We start from the raw sequence: 14,876 nt of genomic DNA, 5'->3' as shown, positions 1-14,876 counted from the left end.
CCTTCAAATAAATATTTGTTCCTGCTCTTCCAGATGCTCTAAAGAATAGATAGGGAGTAAGTGAACATCTCACGTCCAGCAAGGTCGGAGTGGAACTTGAGTAACCATTTATCCAGCCAACCTGAGAGACGTGTAGTCGTAATATTAGTGCTAGCTCCCAATGTTAAGTATTCCAATTTCATTAACCTAATCGTAATATCATGAAGAAATTACTCCATATAGAGTACTCAAGATTCACAACTTTTTGCGCAATATTTAAAACGAAAACTAACAAATAAAGGAATGCATCCTAACACAACATTTACCTGATTCACATGAATACAGACTACTATTTAAAACGATTTATACAAAACTAAAATGGACTTTTCTTAATCTAAGTTTGTTTTCACTTTGATTAGTTAGATTTATGGAGAATAGCATTTTTAAGGAATTCAATGATTTGATTATAATTCTAATATTTTAAAAAAAATCAATGGCAATTATGTAAAAATTAAGAGCTTCAATTATATATATAATTTCAAGCTTATCTGGTCAAGCGAGAACAAGCTGACTTGTGCTTAGACTCGCTCAAAATATATTTCAAAGAGTGATATTTCTTTTTCTGACTGGGCTCATTTACATTTGAGTGGAGCCTGGGCCAAGTTGTACCCAACCTGAGCTCTAGAGGTTACTATCTCCTTCTGGATAAATATGATAAGAAGAGAACGTTTGAGCTTCCGAGGTTCATGATTTATGGTTTACTAGTGCTATAAGATCAACACAAGGCTCTTGATAGAGGAAAAAGAAACTTTCTATCGAATAATTAGATGAGATGAATATGAATGGTTATCTAGTATTCGAGTTGGTATTCGTCCTTAAGGTTACTCCGGAGAAGATGTTCTTTTGCATATGGATAAAGCTAGAGAATATGTACCAAATCCCAACTATTATCAACTGGGTCTTTGTAAAGAGAAAGTTGTTCTCTTTAAAGACTAAGTAAGGCACCAAGGTCTTCTATGGTGAAGCAGAATAAGATCATTATTGATGTGCATATTGATGAAAATTATGTTGGTTTAGTTACATATTTTGGTTTGCATCAAAGAAGGTTCTCTTGACATGGACACTATGGTGAGTAGTGCACTTCTAGGGTATATGAACTTCCGAAAAAGATACCAAGCTATGGGAGGTTTTGTTAAAAAAACAAGGGGTTGATACTTCATGGAAGCTCCTTGGGTGGAGTATTGATTCTGAGGAGCAATGATTCAATACTAATCAATTAGTTATTAAAAATAATTTTTATTTATTGATAAATTAAAAGGTATATAAGACTAGATTAATTAATAAAATAACTAAAATCTAAGTATTTTCCTAATGCTTATTCTTATAACTATTTTCTTAATAATAGGAGCGTTTAACTTCTATACATTTATTTTTTTTTATTTTTTTTTAAATAGACAGCTAAGAGAGAGAAATTAAATATAACTAATTTACTCTTACAATTTAAAAAAGTGATCAGTACTTCTGGTTCCTATGACTGATATTTTTAGTTAATTTTATTTAATATTATTTAATCTCAACCGTTCAATTATGAGAGAGATTAATAATTTTTATTGAATCATTTCTCCTCGGAGGAGAAGTTAAAACTTGTGGGTGACACCTAGAAGGTCAATCGGTGATTTTGCTATCAAGGTAAAGATTGTTGGGTTTGTAACATCAAACTAAGCAAAGTATATGGTCCATGACATCCGATTATGTACTAATGTGATTAATTCACCCACATTCTTTAGTAATTATGGAGCATTACTGCATTGGAATATTACCATTATTCTTCAAGTTAACATAAACAATAACGCAATGAGTAAAGCTTGCATGTTTCCACTAACAAAATTGCTAATATTAAAGCAATCTGCTGGCAATGCTACAACCTGAATATTACCAATTTTAAAGAATGAATTAATCGCCTTACTTTTCTTTTTCTATGCAACAAAGAAAATAAAAGAAAACAAAAGGGAAAAAAAGAAAAAGGAAAAAGAAGAAGTAAAAGTCCAAATGGTCAACCCAATCGCTGCTTCTTCACAGGGAGAGGACTCAACACCTCCTCCTCCTCCACCCAGCTCCTCATTCCAAACTCCACCGAAGCCGGCAAATTTAGATCAAAGTCCCTAACGCTCGATACCGATACCGACGCCGATCCAGAAACCGACGACGACCCTTCCAAATAATGCCGACGCTTGTGTCCACCGAGCGCCTGGCCCGTCGCAAACCCACGGTGGCAAACGGAGCACCGATGGGCGCCGCCGCCGCCCGACGCATCAACCACCTCGGGACGTGGGATTGGTGCAATATGCTCGTGCCCACCGGGCTTCCGGTGGCTCGACTTATGCCCACCGAGGGCTTGGTAGGAAGCAAAAGACTTGCCACAAATGGAACACTCATAGGAGAGCTCAGAGAAAGGCAGTGATGGCGTGGAGCTAAGGCAGTCTAACTTCTTGCTACCATGAGAGAGCATGACGAGGCAGAGAGCGAGGCAATCGTCTTGGCTGATGGGGTTGAGGAGGGCGGAGGCGGAGAGCTTAGGAGAAGGGAGGGAGAGGGTGGTGGAGTTTAAGAGCGCATGGGGAGCCATTGGAAATGGAATTATGAGAGAGTGGAGTAGTAGTGGAGATTAATGAAGACGAAGATGAGATGAGACAACTGCTTGTGTCGATTAGAATAAATATAGCAAGATTACTGGGGTTGCACAGAGCTGTTTAAAAGAGAAGGGAGGAGGGGATAACGATGGTTGGTGAGAAAAGCCGGTCAAAGGTGCGTGCTACCTCTGCATGCTATCGTGGAATCGATGACAGTTGAGTTTGGTTCGGTCTGTGGTTTTAAAATTTAAGAAAACAAATCTTTCTGTTTAGGGTCCTCAATTAATTAAATTTTTGTATTTCCAACACGTGGCGAGGTTTTGAACAGTAATTATTATTTTTATTAATACGAAAAAAATAAAAAGGGAGATGCATCTGGGCTTAGACCAAATCCTAGCTTTTTTTTTTTTTTTTACAAGTAGAAAATTTAAATGGGTATATATTCCACGTTAGACCGGGGAAAAGGATGTGGGTTTTAACACGTGGGCGATCTTTATTCGATGTTTCCTGGAGGTTTCTATATGACTGGTTGTGTCGTTATCTTTCTCAGCTCACCTCGTGCGCTTAAATTTTATTGTCAGCTATTTAGTATACCCGAAATGACTAATTCTCGTCACTCCAGAGGAGAAGAACGGCAGGAACTGAGGAACATAACAATAATGGTAAGAACACGTGGTGTTAGTTAGATTAACATAGAGTTAGACAATATCCAGTTGTAGGGGTCGTGACTCGACTAGTGATTATGGCGTTCAGTGATTGACTATTTATTTGACTTTGTGGGACCAAACCAATGGGGATTGGGGAGGTCGATCTAATGGCCTTCCTCTTAAGTTTACTATCAAATCCATGTACCTTGATTATTTTATCAATTAATTAATAGTGTAAAGTCCAAGTAGACCAATCTAGAGAAGGGGGTTTCATTTTCTATTTTGCAAGAAATGCAGGGTGTAATCTGCAAAGAAGACTTCAAATTAGACACAGTTATGATTTTGTGGAGGCTGCTCATTTACACCACAAACTGGACCTAGTGACACAGAAAATGTTTAAAAGCCAATTAAAGTCCTTGTCAGTTTTGGCAACAATGCTTCCTCTCATCTAGAAGTTCCCTTTTGAGGACCCCACCTAAATACCTAACCAATTAAATTAAATTAAATAGAACCTAACTGCCTAATCAATAAAAAAAAAATTAAATTTCTCTCTCCTAATCAAATGATTGAGATTAAATAATATTAAATAAAATTAATAGACGGTTGTATGAACTAAAAATATCAATCACTTTTTTAAATTGTAAGAGTAAATTAGTCATATTTAATATCTCTCCATCAGATATCTAATTTTTTATAGAAAATAAAAATAATAATAAATTGGTAAAAATTGGCACTCTTATTATTAAGGAAATAGATAAAAAATACTTAAATTCTAATTATTTTTTATCAATTAATCTAGTCATAATATGTAGAATGCCTCGTGTACCTTTGTAACTTATCAACTGATAGAAAATTATTTTAATAATTAATTGTTTAGTATAGAATCATTGCTCTTAATCCATTTTAAAAAAAATAGAAGTTGGATCCGTACCCCAAAAAAATACAGTACAATTTTAGAAGAAATCAAAGAGGAGGTTCATGAAGCTTGCACGGTTCTAGTTCGTCGCATAGCTTCATATGTCGAATTGAATGTATCTACGATTCTAATCCTCCAAAGTTCTGGATAAGCTTGATCAGTAAGCTCCAAATCTACTTTTGATCCAAGCTTGACTGCAAGTTCAATTAGTATATAATCTTATATAATGTATAAAAATGTAGTAATAATATCTGCTTAAAATATTTATTACTTGTCAATTTAGGTTGATACACTTAGTTAAATCAAGCATAATTCAACCTTAACTGACTCAAGCTTCATTTAGTCCGATTCGAGCTTGATTTAAACTTAAATCTACTTAATTTTGAGCCGAGCTTTCTCTCAATTACACCCCTAGTCACCATTGTCAACCATGAATCTTCCAATAAAGAGATGTGAAGAAGTCAAAGGGCATACACATAGTACGCTGCATAATGACATCTTTATAACTGAGTAATCCTGCTAATGACTAATAGCAGTTAACAGTATGGGCTGCCACAAGTTTCCGATTTACATCATTTATGGAACATTATTACAAAGATAATTTAGCCTGAAACTGAAGAAAATTAGTAGATGGGAGCAACTAAGGAGTGTACAACGTATCCTTGCAAGAATTTTAGCCGCCTTAGAGTTGGATGTCATAACGTATGTGCTTAAGCAGAACAGGAATGACACTATCTGGACAGCTAAGCTGCGGGAGATGACCCTCAGAGGGCATAACCTCGACAATGGAGTAACCTCCAATGTTCTTGTGCAAGAACTCCGACACGACCACCGGTACTGCAAGATCCTTGCTACTCTGGAGGATGTGACAAGGAACTGTAACAAGACCGAGCAGCTGCCGGACATCACTTTGGAAGATGGTCTGAGCTACTGTCAATGCAATATCAGGACGGATATTGAATAGTGTCCGACTAAATTCCTGGACGGCAACAGATTCCATGTCTCCTCCCACAGCCAGCGGGGCAAAGCCCGACACCCAAGCCTTGTAGTTTGATCTCATCGCCTCAAAAAGCTGGTTGAGATCCTCCTGTTCGAAACCCCCAAAGTAGTCAACATCATTCAAATACCTGTTTACATCAAAAGAACAAAGATAAAGTTAACATACGAGAGAACTTATCAACTATCATGATTATATTCCTTAACCTACAAACCTTTATCAAACTGTTATAGGTCAAGATACAACCACTCATGTTTGATAAACAGTCACTGTTCCCTACCAAACTGATAGGGTGCGTAAGGAATCTGCACTGCAATATGGAAAAGGATGATAACACTAATGATCATGTTCATTGCAAGGGAATAAATCTGACTTATCTAAAGAAGAAGAAGAGAATATGCCCGTCGAAGTAGAAAAAGAAAACATGTTTGTAATTAGGAAAGGATATAAAGCAGAACGAGAGGGGAAAAAAAAAAAACCAGAGTAGGCCACCTCTCTGAATGACATTGCAAGTGGCATCAGAATTTAGTGTATATATGTATGTATATATATATTGATATATATAGCAGAGGCCTCACATGACTTCTCCACGGGCCAAAGTTCATGACAGGTAAATTCATGCAACATGAGTCCCTTTAATCATTTGGGGACTATCCCATTGGCGAATAAACCAAGCATGTTAGTTTACCTATAATGATAATAGGCAGCAAGTTAGACTAAACATCAGTGCACTTAATAGAAAAATATTAAAAGGTAAATAGTGTTCTAAACTGATCTTTTACATTGTTTTTACAAAAAACAAACTTGACATATAAAGTACAAGATCAACACTTAAGGAAGTCAAAAGTTTCATACAAGAAAGTTAAATAACTTAGATCATGAGGTATCCGTGGATGTTAGTAGTGTTTTATGGCATTTCAACAAGGAAACTAAGCCAATAATGCAATTTTCTCTCAAAGTTATTTCCTTAATAGCCTTCCTTATCAAGTATGAAAAATCCCTTGTAGGTGGACTTCATAATTAGTTTCTTCTCTTGTTGTATTACGGCACCATTTTTTAATCCTACCAGAAGATGGGGCATAATTGCAAAGAGATTTTTCACATAATCACCTAGATAATTTCAGGATGAATATCTTCTCTAAGTATCAACTTCATAGTAAGCAGTGCTCAATCATGGCACTTCAAAAACTTTTTGGCTTCAAGCAAGAAATTTTCTTTTTTTTACATCATCTGGATTTTTCTCTACAGATCAGGTTCATAGCATGCAGATGCCGTGACCAATCATGGCACTTTGAGAACTTTTTGGCTTCAAGCAAGAAAAGTTCTTTTTTTGCATCATGTGGCTTCAGAAACTTAAGATTTTCTTTTGGCACGGGACACTCTTATAGCTGGTTGTTCCAAATAAAACTTGATCTCATTAAGAGAATAGTAATTGGATAGGAAAAATCTGAATGGTGAACAAAAATGATTGTTGGACAAAATCTGAAACTAGCTTAGGCAAGTAGGATATAAATGAGTTTGAAACCAGAGATTGCTTAACACAACTTATGCATTCTCGAGAAACTTAAAAGATCGATTGTCACACATGATTTAGTTGTCGACAAACATTAAGTAGATGACCAACAAAGTTTACAACCGAATACTCTGAAAATTAATGCACTTACAGCAAGGCCAGCTTTCAGGTAAGTCTAAGAAAGATGTGTTGAAATAGAAGCTAGCCCATTTGACTAGTCAATTGGATTAATTGGCTAGTACAGTACTAAAAAATAATTAATATTGATGATTTAATTTTGAGGTGACTTTTGATCTTCACTATACCTTGGAGTTATGACAATTTTTTGGGTTCTCTAGAGGTTAAGAATCAAAGAGTCATATAGTGGCCCCATCCAAGCCTATCCCGAACCTGCACGATTTAACCAAGCTAAACCTAGTTTGATATGTTCAACATGATCAACATGATCGAGTGTCTGAAGTGTGTGCACTTAGAAAGCATCATCGGGACTCTTTGAAGTGGAAAAGTTTAAAAGGCATCTAAACCTCTTGAGTTTGTTAATACCAATTTTTGCAGCCCTATGCACACAACATCCATTAAAGATAATCATTATTTCTTTACAAAGAGGTGAATATATTTCACAAGATTTCTTTCTTCAACAAGCGTGACATAAAATATTAAGTTACTACTTGCTACACACTACAATAAAACGAGGTGGCGAAAAGAAAAAACCAAACTATTATGGAGCTTGTTAGAAATATGCTAAAAGCTAAAAGGATGCCTAATATATTTTGGATCGAAGCCATTATATGTGCGGTTTATATTTTGAATTGTGCAACTTCTAAAACTTTGTATGACATGACGTCCCAAGAAGTTTGGAGTGGATACAAACTTTGTATCGCTCACGTGAGGGTTTTGGTACTTGGTAGTATTGCCTATGCGCATGTGGCTAATGTAAGAAAGAAGAAATTGGTTGTCAAATCTGAAAATATATTTTTGTAGACTATAGTGAAGGATCCAAAACCTATAAACTTTTAAATCTCATTACCAAGAAGATTATTGTGAGTAGAGATGTAAATTTAATAAAAAAGAAGCTTAGTGGTGGGATGGAAAAGAAAAAAACGAATATTCTATTCTTGCAGGTGAAAAAAAAAAATTCAAGGCAGTCATCCTAGAAGAGAAGAAGATAGGACTTCACTTACGTCTATGTCATCTTCTTCCATATCTTCTCTAACGTCTTTATAATTGAAGTCTCCACCAAGTAAGATGAGCATACATTTATTACGCGGCAAGAAAAGTATTAAATAAAGATATGAGCAACTCTACATTATCTATTAATATGGATCCTATTACTTTTGAGAAAATAAAAATGGAGACATGTATGTATCAAAAAATTAATTCAATCACAAAGAATCATGGTTTGCCGGATCGGTCGAACCCAATCACGATCCAAGCCTAATCCGAACTTTATCTCTCTTTCTCTATTTCACTTTCTTTTCATTCTCTCTTTTACTCTTTTTCTTTATTTCACTTTCTTTTTTTCTCTCCTTATATATGATCATTGTTTCTCTTACGGAGAGATCTAGCTCTGACAAATTAAGATGAACTCCAGCGAATTCTGGTATATAATTTATTTATTTAATTATTAATTTCTCTCTCCTTTTTTTTATTTCTTCCACTCTCCATTTTTTTCTCTTTTCTTCTTCTTCTTCATTGCATCATGGTTTTTTTTTCTTTTGCTTGATTTTCTTCCACTCACTCTCTAATCTTTTCTTGTTTTTAATTTTTATTGCACCATAGTTTTTTTTTTTTTGGTAAACTTTTATCTAAATTTTTAGATGTTTTTCTATATTTGTAAATAATATTTAAAATTTTATGTAATTAAAAAGTCTGATTCGATCCAAGTGACCGATCCGGCCGATATGTATCGTTTTTTCATAAGGCCGATTCCGATACCGATCCCGATTTTTTAAACCTTGCAAAGAATAATACTCAGGATCTTGTAGACCTTCCTATTGGACACAAACTATTGGCGTTAAATAGATTTACAAGACTAAGTTGAATGAAAAGGTGAAGTTGAGAAGCATAAGACTCGATTAGTGGCAAAAGGTTGCAATGAATAGTATAACATCGACTACAATAAAGTCTTTATTCATGTTGTTTGACTTGAAAATATTCGCATGGTCTTAGCATTGATAGCTCAAAATAGATGAAAAATACATCAAATGGATGCCAAATCAGTATTTCTAAATAATATTCTTAAAGAGGAGGTTTATATTAATTAACCTCTAGGCTATATGAAGAAAGGTGAAGAACATAAAGTGTGCAAGTTGAAAAAAGCCTTGCATGATTCAGAAAATGTAATTGAGCATTTATATTAAAAAAGTTGCACATGGTGAATTCTTAATTACATGCAATTATTTTGATGATTTGATCCTCATTGGCATCTATCTAAAATTTTGTGAAGCTTTCAAAAGAAGCATGATGCACAACTTTGAGATCAGACATAAGACTTCTTCATTTCGTTTTTAGTGTGGAAGTTAAACAAAAGGCAGACAATATTTTCATCTTATAAAAAAAGTATGCAATGAATTTCTTGAAGAGATTTTGAATGAAAGATCCTTTTCCTATAAGCACATCTATGAAGGTTGGTTTAAAATTAGAAAGGTGATGATAAGTTTGTTAATGCTACTCTTTAGAGAAGTTTTGTTGGCAGTCTATGTACTTAACAGGCACAAGACTCAATATTTTGTATTCTGTTAGTCATTTATGCATGTTCATGAGAACACCAAGAAGTTGCCATTAGAATGCTAGAAAAAGAATTTAAAATATATTAGTGGTACCTTGGGTGAAGATATTACTTATAAAAGTACTCATAATTCATGTTTAGTTAGGCTATTGTGATAGTGATTGGAGTGGAAGCATCGACAATAGTAAAGGTACTTCCAACCAATGTATTTAAAGGCATTTTTGGCAGCCGCCATGGCGATGACCGTCTTGTTGGGGTGGCACACCGGCCGCCCCACTAAGCCAGAAGGCCCAGTGCAAGGTGGGTGACCACGTGCACAAGGAGAGGAAGAGGACTTCTTATTCTCATTCTTCTTCTTGTGCTGCCCCACTAAGCCAGAGGGCACCAATGCAAGACAGGTGACAATGTGCTCAAAGAGAGGAGGATGAGGACTTCTTTTCTCCTTCTCCTTCTCCTCGTTATTTTTCTCCTTTTCTTTCTCTCTCTATATTGGAAATCACTTTTTGTCATTGGCTCTAAACGACCACTCTAATTAGCAAACTACTCTATAATACACTCATACACCCACCTCTCACTAGTGTTATGCACTACTAACAGTAGATATATTAATAAAATACACACACATATATATTACATATAGACAAATTTGTGAACTATAAATGAAAATTAAGTTACATTATTAAAAAAGTTATACATAAATATTAGTAAATATGATAAGTCATATATAATTATTATTTTTATTATTTACATATTAAAACTGCTAGCCTGTCTTGACGCCCACCTTTTAATACATTATTTATAGCTATGTTTTCAATGTCAGTTTTGGTGCAATCTCATAGGCTTTAAAGAAGCAAGATGTAGTGGCTCTCTCTATTATGAAAGCAAATTATATTTGCTTGACATTGACAAGTTGTCAAATATTATGGCCAAGGTAGATTTTGGAAGAACTCAAGCATGCACAAGAAATCAGCAATTACACTTAGAAAGAACCCAGTCATACTAGGTTTAGGTATCATTTCATTCAAGATTTAATCAAATATGGTGAAATCGAGGTCAAGTACATCAAACCTAAGATCAATTAGTGGACATATTCACCAAAGCTCTAGAGATACCTTCACCAAATTGAAGTTGGGCATGAAAATGGTCTAACTTAAGAGGAGAATGTTGAAATATAAGCTAGCCCATTTGACTAGTTAATTAGATTAATTGACTAGTGTAGAATTCAAGAATAATTAATATTGATGCTTTGTTTTGAGGTTATTTTTCATCTTCTCTATGTGCGTAGGGTTATGACAACCTTTTGGGTTCTATAGAGATTGAGAAACGAAGAGTCATGTAGTATAACAAAAAATGAAATATGATATATCAAAAATCATGTAAACCATTATATATATGTGCTTATTCTATAGAATGGCAGACAAGTGAAGCAATAAATGTTTTAAGTTTTTCTCAATTTTATCTTGTGCTAAGTATCAAGAAGATAATCTTCTTCTCTTAGGCCTTGTTCACATGTAGAATAGAATTCAAAACTTCAAATAGGAATAGCAATTCCTATAGGAGAAAACCAAGAGAAAATGAAAAAGAACTAGAAATCTTTTATGAACACTGATTAATAAGTAGTAACTAGAAGAGTCGTCCTTCTAAAGATAAACTACGCTTTGATAGAGGTTCTCCCTAACATCCTATGTATCTTTTGGGATTAAACAATCCTATGAGGAGAAATCACATACATGGATAGAGTTACACACGAAAGTAGAACAAAGTAAACTAAGCCCTGCTCCGAATTTGCTCATTGATCCAGAAGCATAAAGAGCAACGAGATTTCAAATTAGAGAGCTGCCAAATAACCTTAATGTCGTAATTGAGTTAAATCTCGTTTGAATTAAGTTATTTGAGTCTTTTTGTCCAGTAACGTCATCTCTCTTGGCTAATTTTATGTATTTTGGAATATTTAGTAAGCTTTTACTTATGAGGGTGAGTGTTTTCCAGTATGATTTCGTTGAGCCAGCGTGATCCGGTAAATATCTACTTCTCTAGTCTATTCTTCACTATTCAATTTCCCAGAAAAAAGGGAAAAAAAAGAAGAAAAGCAGCCAAGAAAATTCCCTTTTTGGCCTTCAATAGTTGATCTTAAAACTTCCTAAAACCCAATTAGCTGGATCTAACAGTAATAGGCCAACATCAACTCTTAGAAATGGGAAAAAACAAAGGAAGAAGGAGATTAAGAATTCGAGACCTGGGGGAAGCGGAGAGCAAGACGAGCTTGGAGAAGAGGTCGGGCCTGGAGATGGAAGCGAGTGCGCCGATCACGCCGGAGACTGAGTGGCCGACGAAGACGCAGGACTCGATCCCGAGCTCCTGGAGGATGCTGAGGAGGTCGAACACGTAGCCTTCAAGCGTGGAGTAGCGATCGAAGTCGAAGTAGTCCGGGTTGGTGGGTCCGGCACCCATGTTGTCGAAGATGACCACCCGGTACTCGTCAACGAGGTGCGGCACGAGGTGCTTCCACACCGACTGGTCCGTGCCGAACCCGTGGGCCAGCACGATCGTCCGATCGCCGCGCCCCAGCACTCGGACGTTGTGCGCCTCCTCCACGATCCCCATGGATGTCGGTAGAAGCTTCTCCGGTAATATTTCTTTAATTCCTTTTCTCTTGCTATTGGTCGATGGAGGAAGGAGGAGGAGGAGGAGGAAGGAGGAGGAGGAGGAGGAAGAAGAAGGGTCTTCTTCGCTTTCTTGGTCGTTGACAATGACATTGAATATAGAGGGGGGTTGGGTTTTAATGGTTTCCAATCTCCACCACACGAATCGCGAACTGGAGAGGAAGTAAAGCGGAGAGTGTAAGGGGCGGTATTATGACACGCGGCTCACCGATTAATGTCGTTTTTCAAGTCAACGTACTCAAATATATTGCGCCAAAAATAACTTCCCAAATAAGAAAAAGACAAATAAATATATTATGTATGAAGTTTCTTTTTAATAAATCATATTTCATGAAACCAAATATCATATAACCCATTGATTTGCAGGTTGTAGGTGTCGCAGCTCGGTCATTTTTTGCCGTGGCAATACCTATTCAAACTGTTATTAGGGCAATGGTCCACTCGAGCATTATCAAATTATGGATAGAAGTCCACTTGTAGATTTTAACCAATCTACTTAATGGAGTTACCTAACTACTTTAAAAAAAAAATTAGATCTATCACTAGAATGTCTTACAATCTTTATGAAGTCTCTAACCTTATGAAAATTTTCACACTTATCGAGATACAAACCTCGCGGCTAATTATCTCACAAATCTTAATTGACGTCAAGATTTTAATTACACTTCGAACGGAGTGAGAGAGTGTTCCCTTTTTGTTACTTCAGGTTTTTGACATCGGATCTGAACGGACCCTTCTGTATCTAAAGCACCTTTTAATTAAAGTTTATTTTATTTTTAAAAAAATAACAGATAATGTTGTTTATGATATTGAATCTCCACAAGGATAACACTTCTATATTAGTAATTAAAGAATCTCTTAATATAAACCAGATTCGTTTTGCTGGTCAAACGTCAAACTTTTATATGATGTTGATAAATATTTTCCAACGGTAAGTATAGTCTATGGGCGTGATAAAAAAAAAAATATCCTGTTTGAGTTTTCGTGGGGGAGGTTTTGGGTGCGTGGTTGCTGCCCAGTTATTGTCCAGGAAAACTGTTACGGCGCTACAGTTTACACGGACGATTATCCCGCACGAAACGTCGTCTCGGTTCAGACGTAGGTGTGGGCCCGTGGAAGTTGGGCCTTGCGAAGTTTGGATACTTGTGGACATGGACGGAGTACGTCATTCTCAGGAACAATGTGTGGCCATGGAAACTTCATTCAAGAGCTGCACCTCTTGAGACCAACTTTTTACTACAAGCATATTTATATACAACTTTTTTTTCAGGAAAAAAAAATAGTCTTTACCTATTTAAATTTGGCTCAATTTTATAATATTATTATGTATTTTTAATTTAAGCACTTAATCTCTTTGTTATTTAAAATTCATTTGGTATTATTTTATATGAGTTACAAAGCTCACCATAATTATTTTCTCTCATTAGAGGCTCATCGGAGAAAGAAGATCATTTTTCATCTTGTAAGAATAAAATTTCTCCTTTGAATGTTGAAATTTTCTTCATAAATTCCTCAAGAGCCCATTTGAAGAAGAGAGACCGGAAAGCAAGATCGAGATGAGAGGATAGAGGCATGGAAATTAGAAGACGGAGGAGATAGTTACAATCAGTTAGGTCCTAGTCGAATCGACTAGAGGAATCGGGTAGATTTGAGTTGGCCTCCAATATAAAATGTGGAGTGCAACTCAAGCTTACTATGATTTAGTCTAATTATGTTCTTTCTTTGATTACCAACTGCAAGATTATTAAGTTATAATTTATAATATCCATGCTGAACAAATGATGATTAATAAATCATTCTAAGTGACAGCTATTATAGAAAAATGTCATCGTCTTAGAGAGATCAAAAAAATTATTTAAAATGCAAGTGCAAGGAGATCATAATTGAGGAACTTATTGCTAGGAATAAGAGAAAAGAGGTCAATCGTACTTCTAAATAGAAAAATGAAAGTCACTGTATATGTCTAAGACAATTATGGTGGAGTCTTCAAAAGAGAAGAAAAGGAAGTACATCGGCAAAAGCCATAAAGATTGCAATGTAAAAAAGTTCAAGGGCATTGTGCTTAGGATTGCTATTTGTGGAAGAAGAAAAAAGAAGAAGAAAGAAGAAGAAGACACAAGTCAACATAACTAAAGTGAAGAACTTTTGTGTTGATGTGGATAACATGCTATTTCTACCGCCGTCTCTAAAGTGAACCTAGTTGGAGAAAACTATAAAGAGTGGTGGATAGGCACTAGAACTACGTGATGCATTTGTGTCAACAAGTGAATGTTTTCATCTTATCATAATATGATGAATAAAAAGCTAATGGGTATAGCTTACTTTCAGCGACTTCTAATATGAAAAATACGAGGGAAGGTTATGTTAAAGTTGACTTCAGAAAAAGAGCTTATCTTGATGATATAAGACATGTGCTTACTATTTGTAAGAATATGATTTCGAGATCACTATTAAGTAAGAAGGGTATTAAACTAGTATTTAGGTTTAATAAGTTTGTTTAAAAATGACATGCATATAGAAAGGTGTTACTTGAGTAATAATCTTTTTAATATGAATATAATAACTATAACTTTAAAAATTAATAAAGATAAAAAATTTCTTCTGCTTGTTTATTCGAGTCTTATGAAGTTTGATATAGTAGATTAAGATAAGTTAATTACAGTACATTTTATAGATTAATTTTTCTTATCTAGTTTTCATATTAATTTAAATAATAAATATAAAATATATATGGAAGCCGAATTAGTTAAGGCTTCCTTTTATTTCTTTAAAAGAAAGATATAATCTTTAGAACTTATATATA

The 14,876-nt window shown here is 35.2% G+C and overlaps 2 protein-coding genes across 2 annotated transcripts; both read right to left on the bottom strand.

Annotated features, from left to right (window-relative positions):
* Positions 1 to 1,853: 1,853 nt before the first annotated feature.
* LOC140774376 (zinc finger protein 36-like) lies at positions 1,854 to 2,698 on the bottom strand. The gene has a single exon (XM_073117355.1). It carries the CDS (start codon positions 2,603 to 2,605, stop codon positions 2,033 to 2,035), a length of 573 nt encoding a protein of 190 aa, XP_072973456.1. The 5' UTR covers positions 2,606 to 2,698; the 3' UTR covers positions 1,854 to 2,032.
* A 1,954-nt stretch (positions 2,699 to 4,652) lies between these two features.
* Positions 4,653 to 12,193, bottom strand: LOC140773563 (probable esterase D14L). The gene is made up of 2 exons (XM_073116183.1): positions 11,647 to 12,193; positions 4,653 to 5,299 (listed from the first exon to the last, which is right to left on the bottom strand). The coding sequence occupies exons 1-2, from the start codon at positions 12,012 to 12,014 to the stop codon at positions 4,855 to 4,857; spliced, it is 813 nt and encodes a 270-aa protein (XP_072972284.1). The 5' UTR covers positions 12,015 to 12,193; the 3' UTR covers positions 4,653 to 4,854.
* Positions 12,194 to 14,876: the final 2,683 nt, after the last annotated feature.

The sequence above is a fragment of the Typha angustifolia genome, chromosome 13 (genome assembly GCF_048772165.1).
Source record: "Typha angustifolia cultivar Huaian chromosome 13, ASM4877216v1, whole genome shotgun sequence".
Classification (NCBI taxonomy): domain Eukaryota; kingdom Viridiplantae; phylum Streptophyta; class Magnoliopsida; order Poales; family Typhaceae; genus Typha; species Typha angustifolia.
This window is presented reverse-complemented; position numbering and strand designations above follow the sequence as displayed.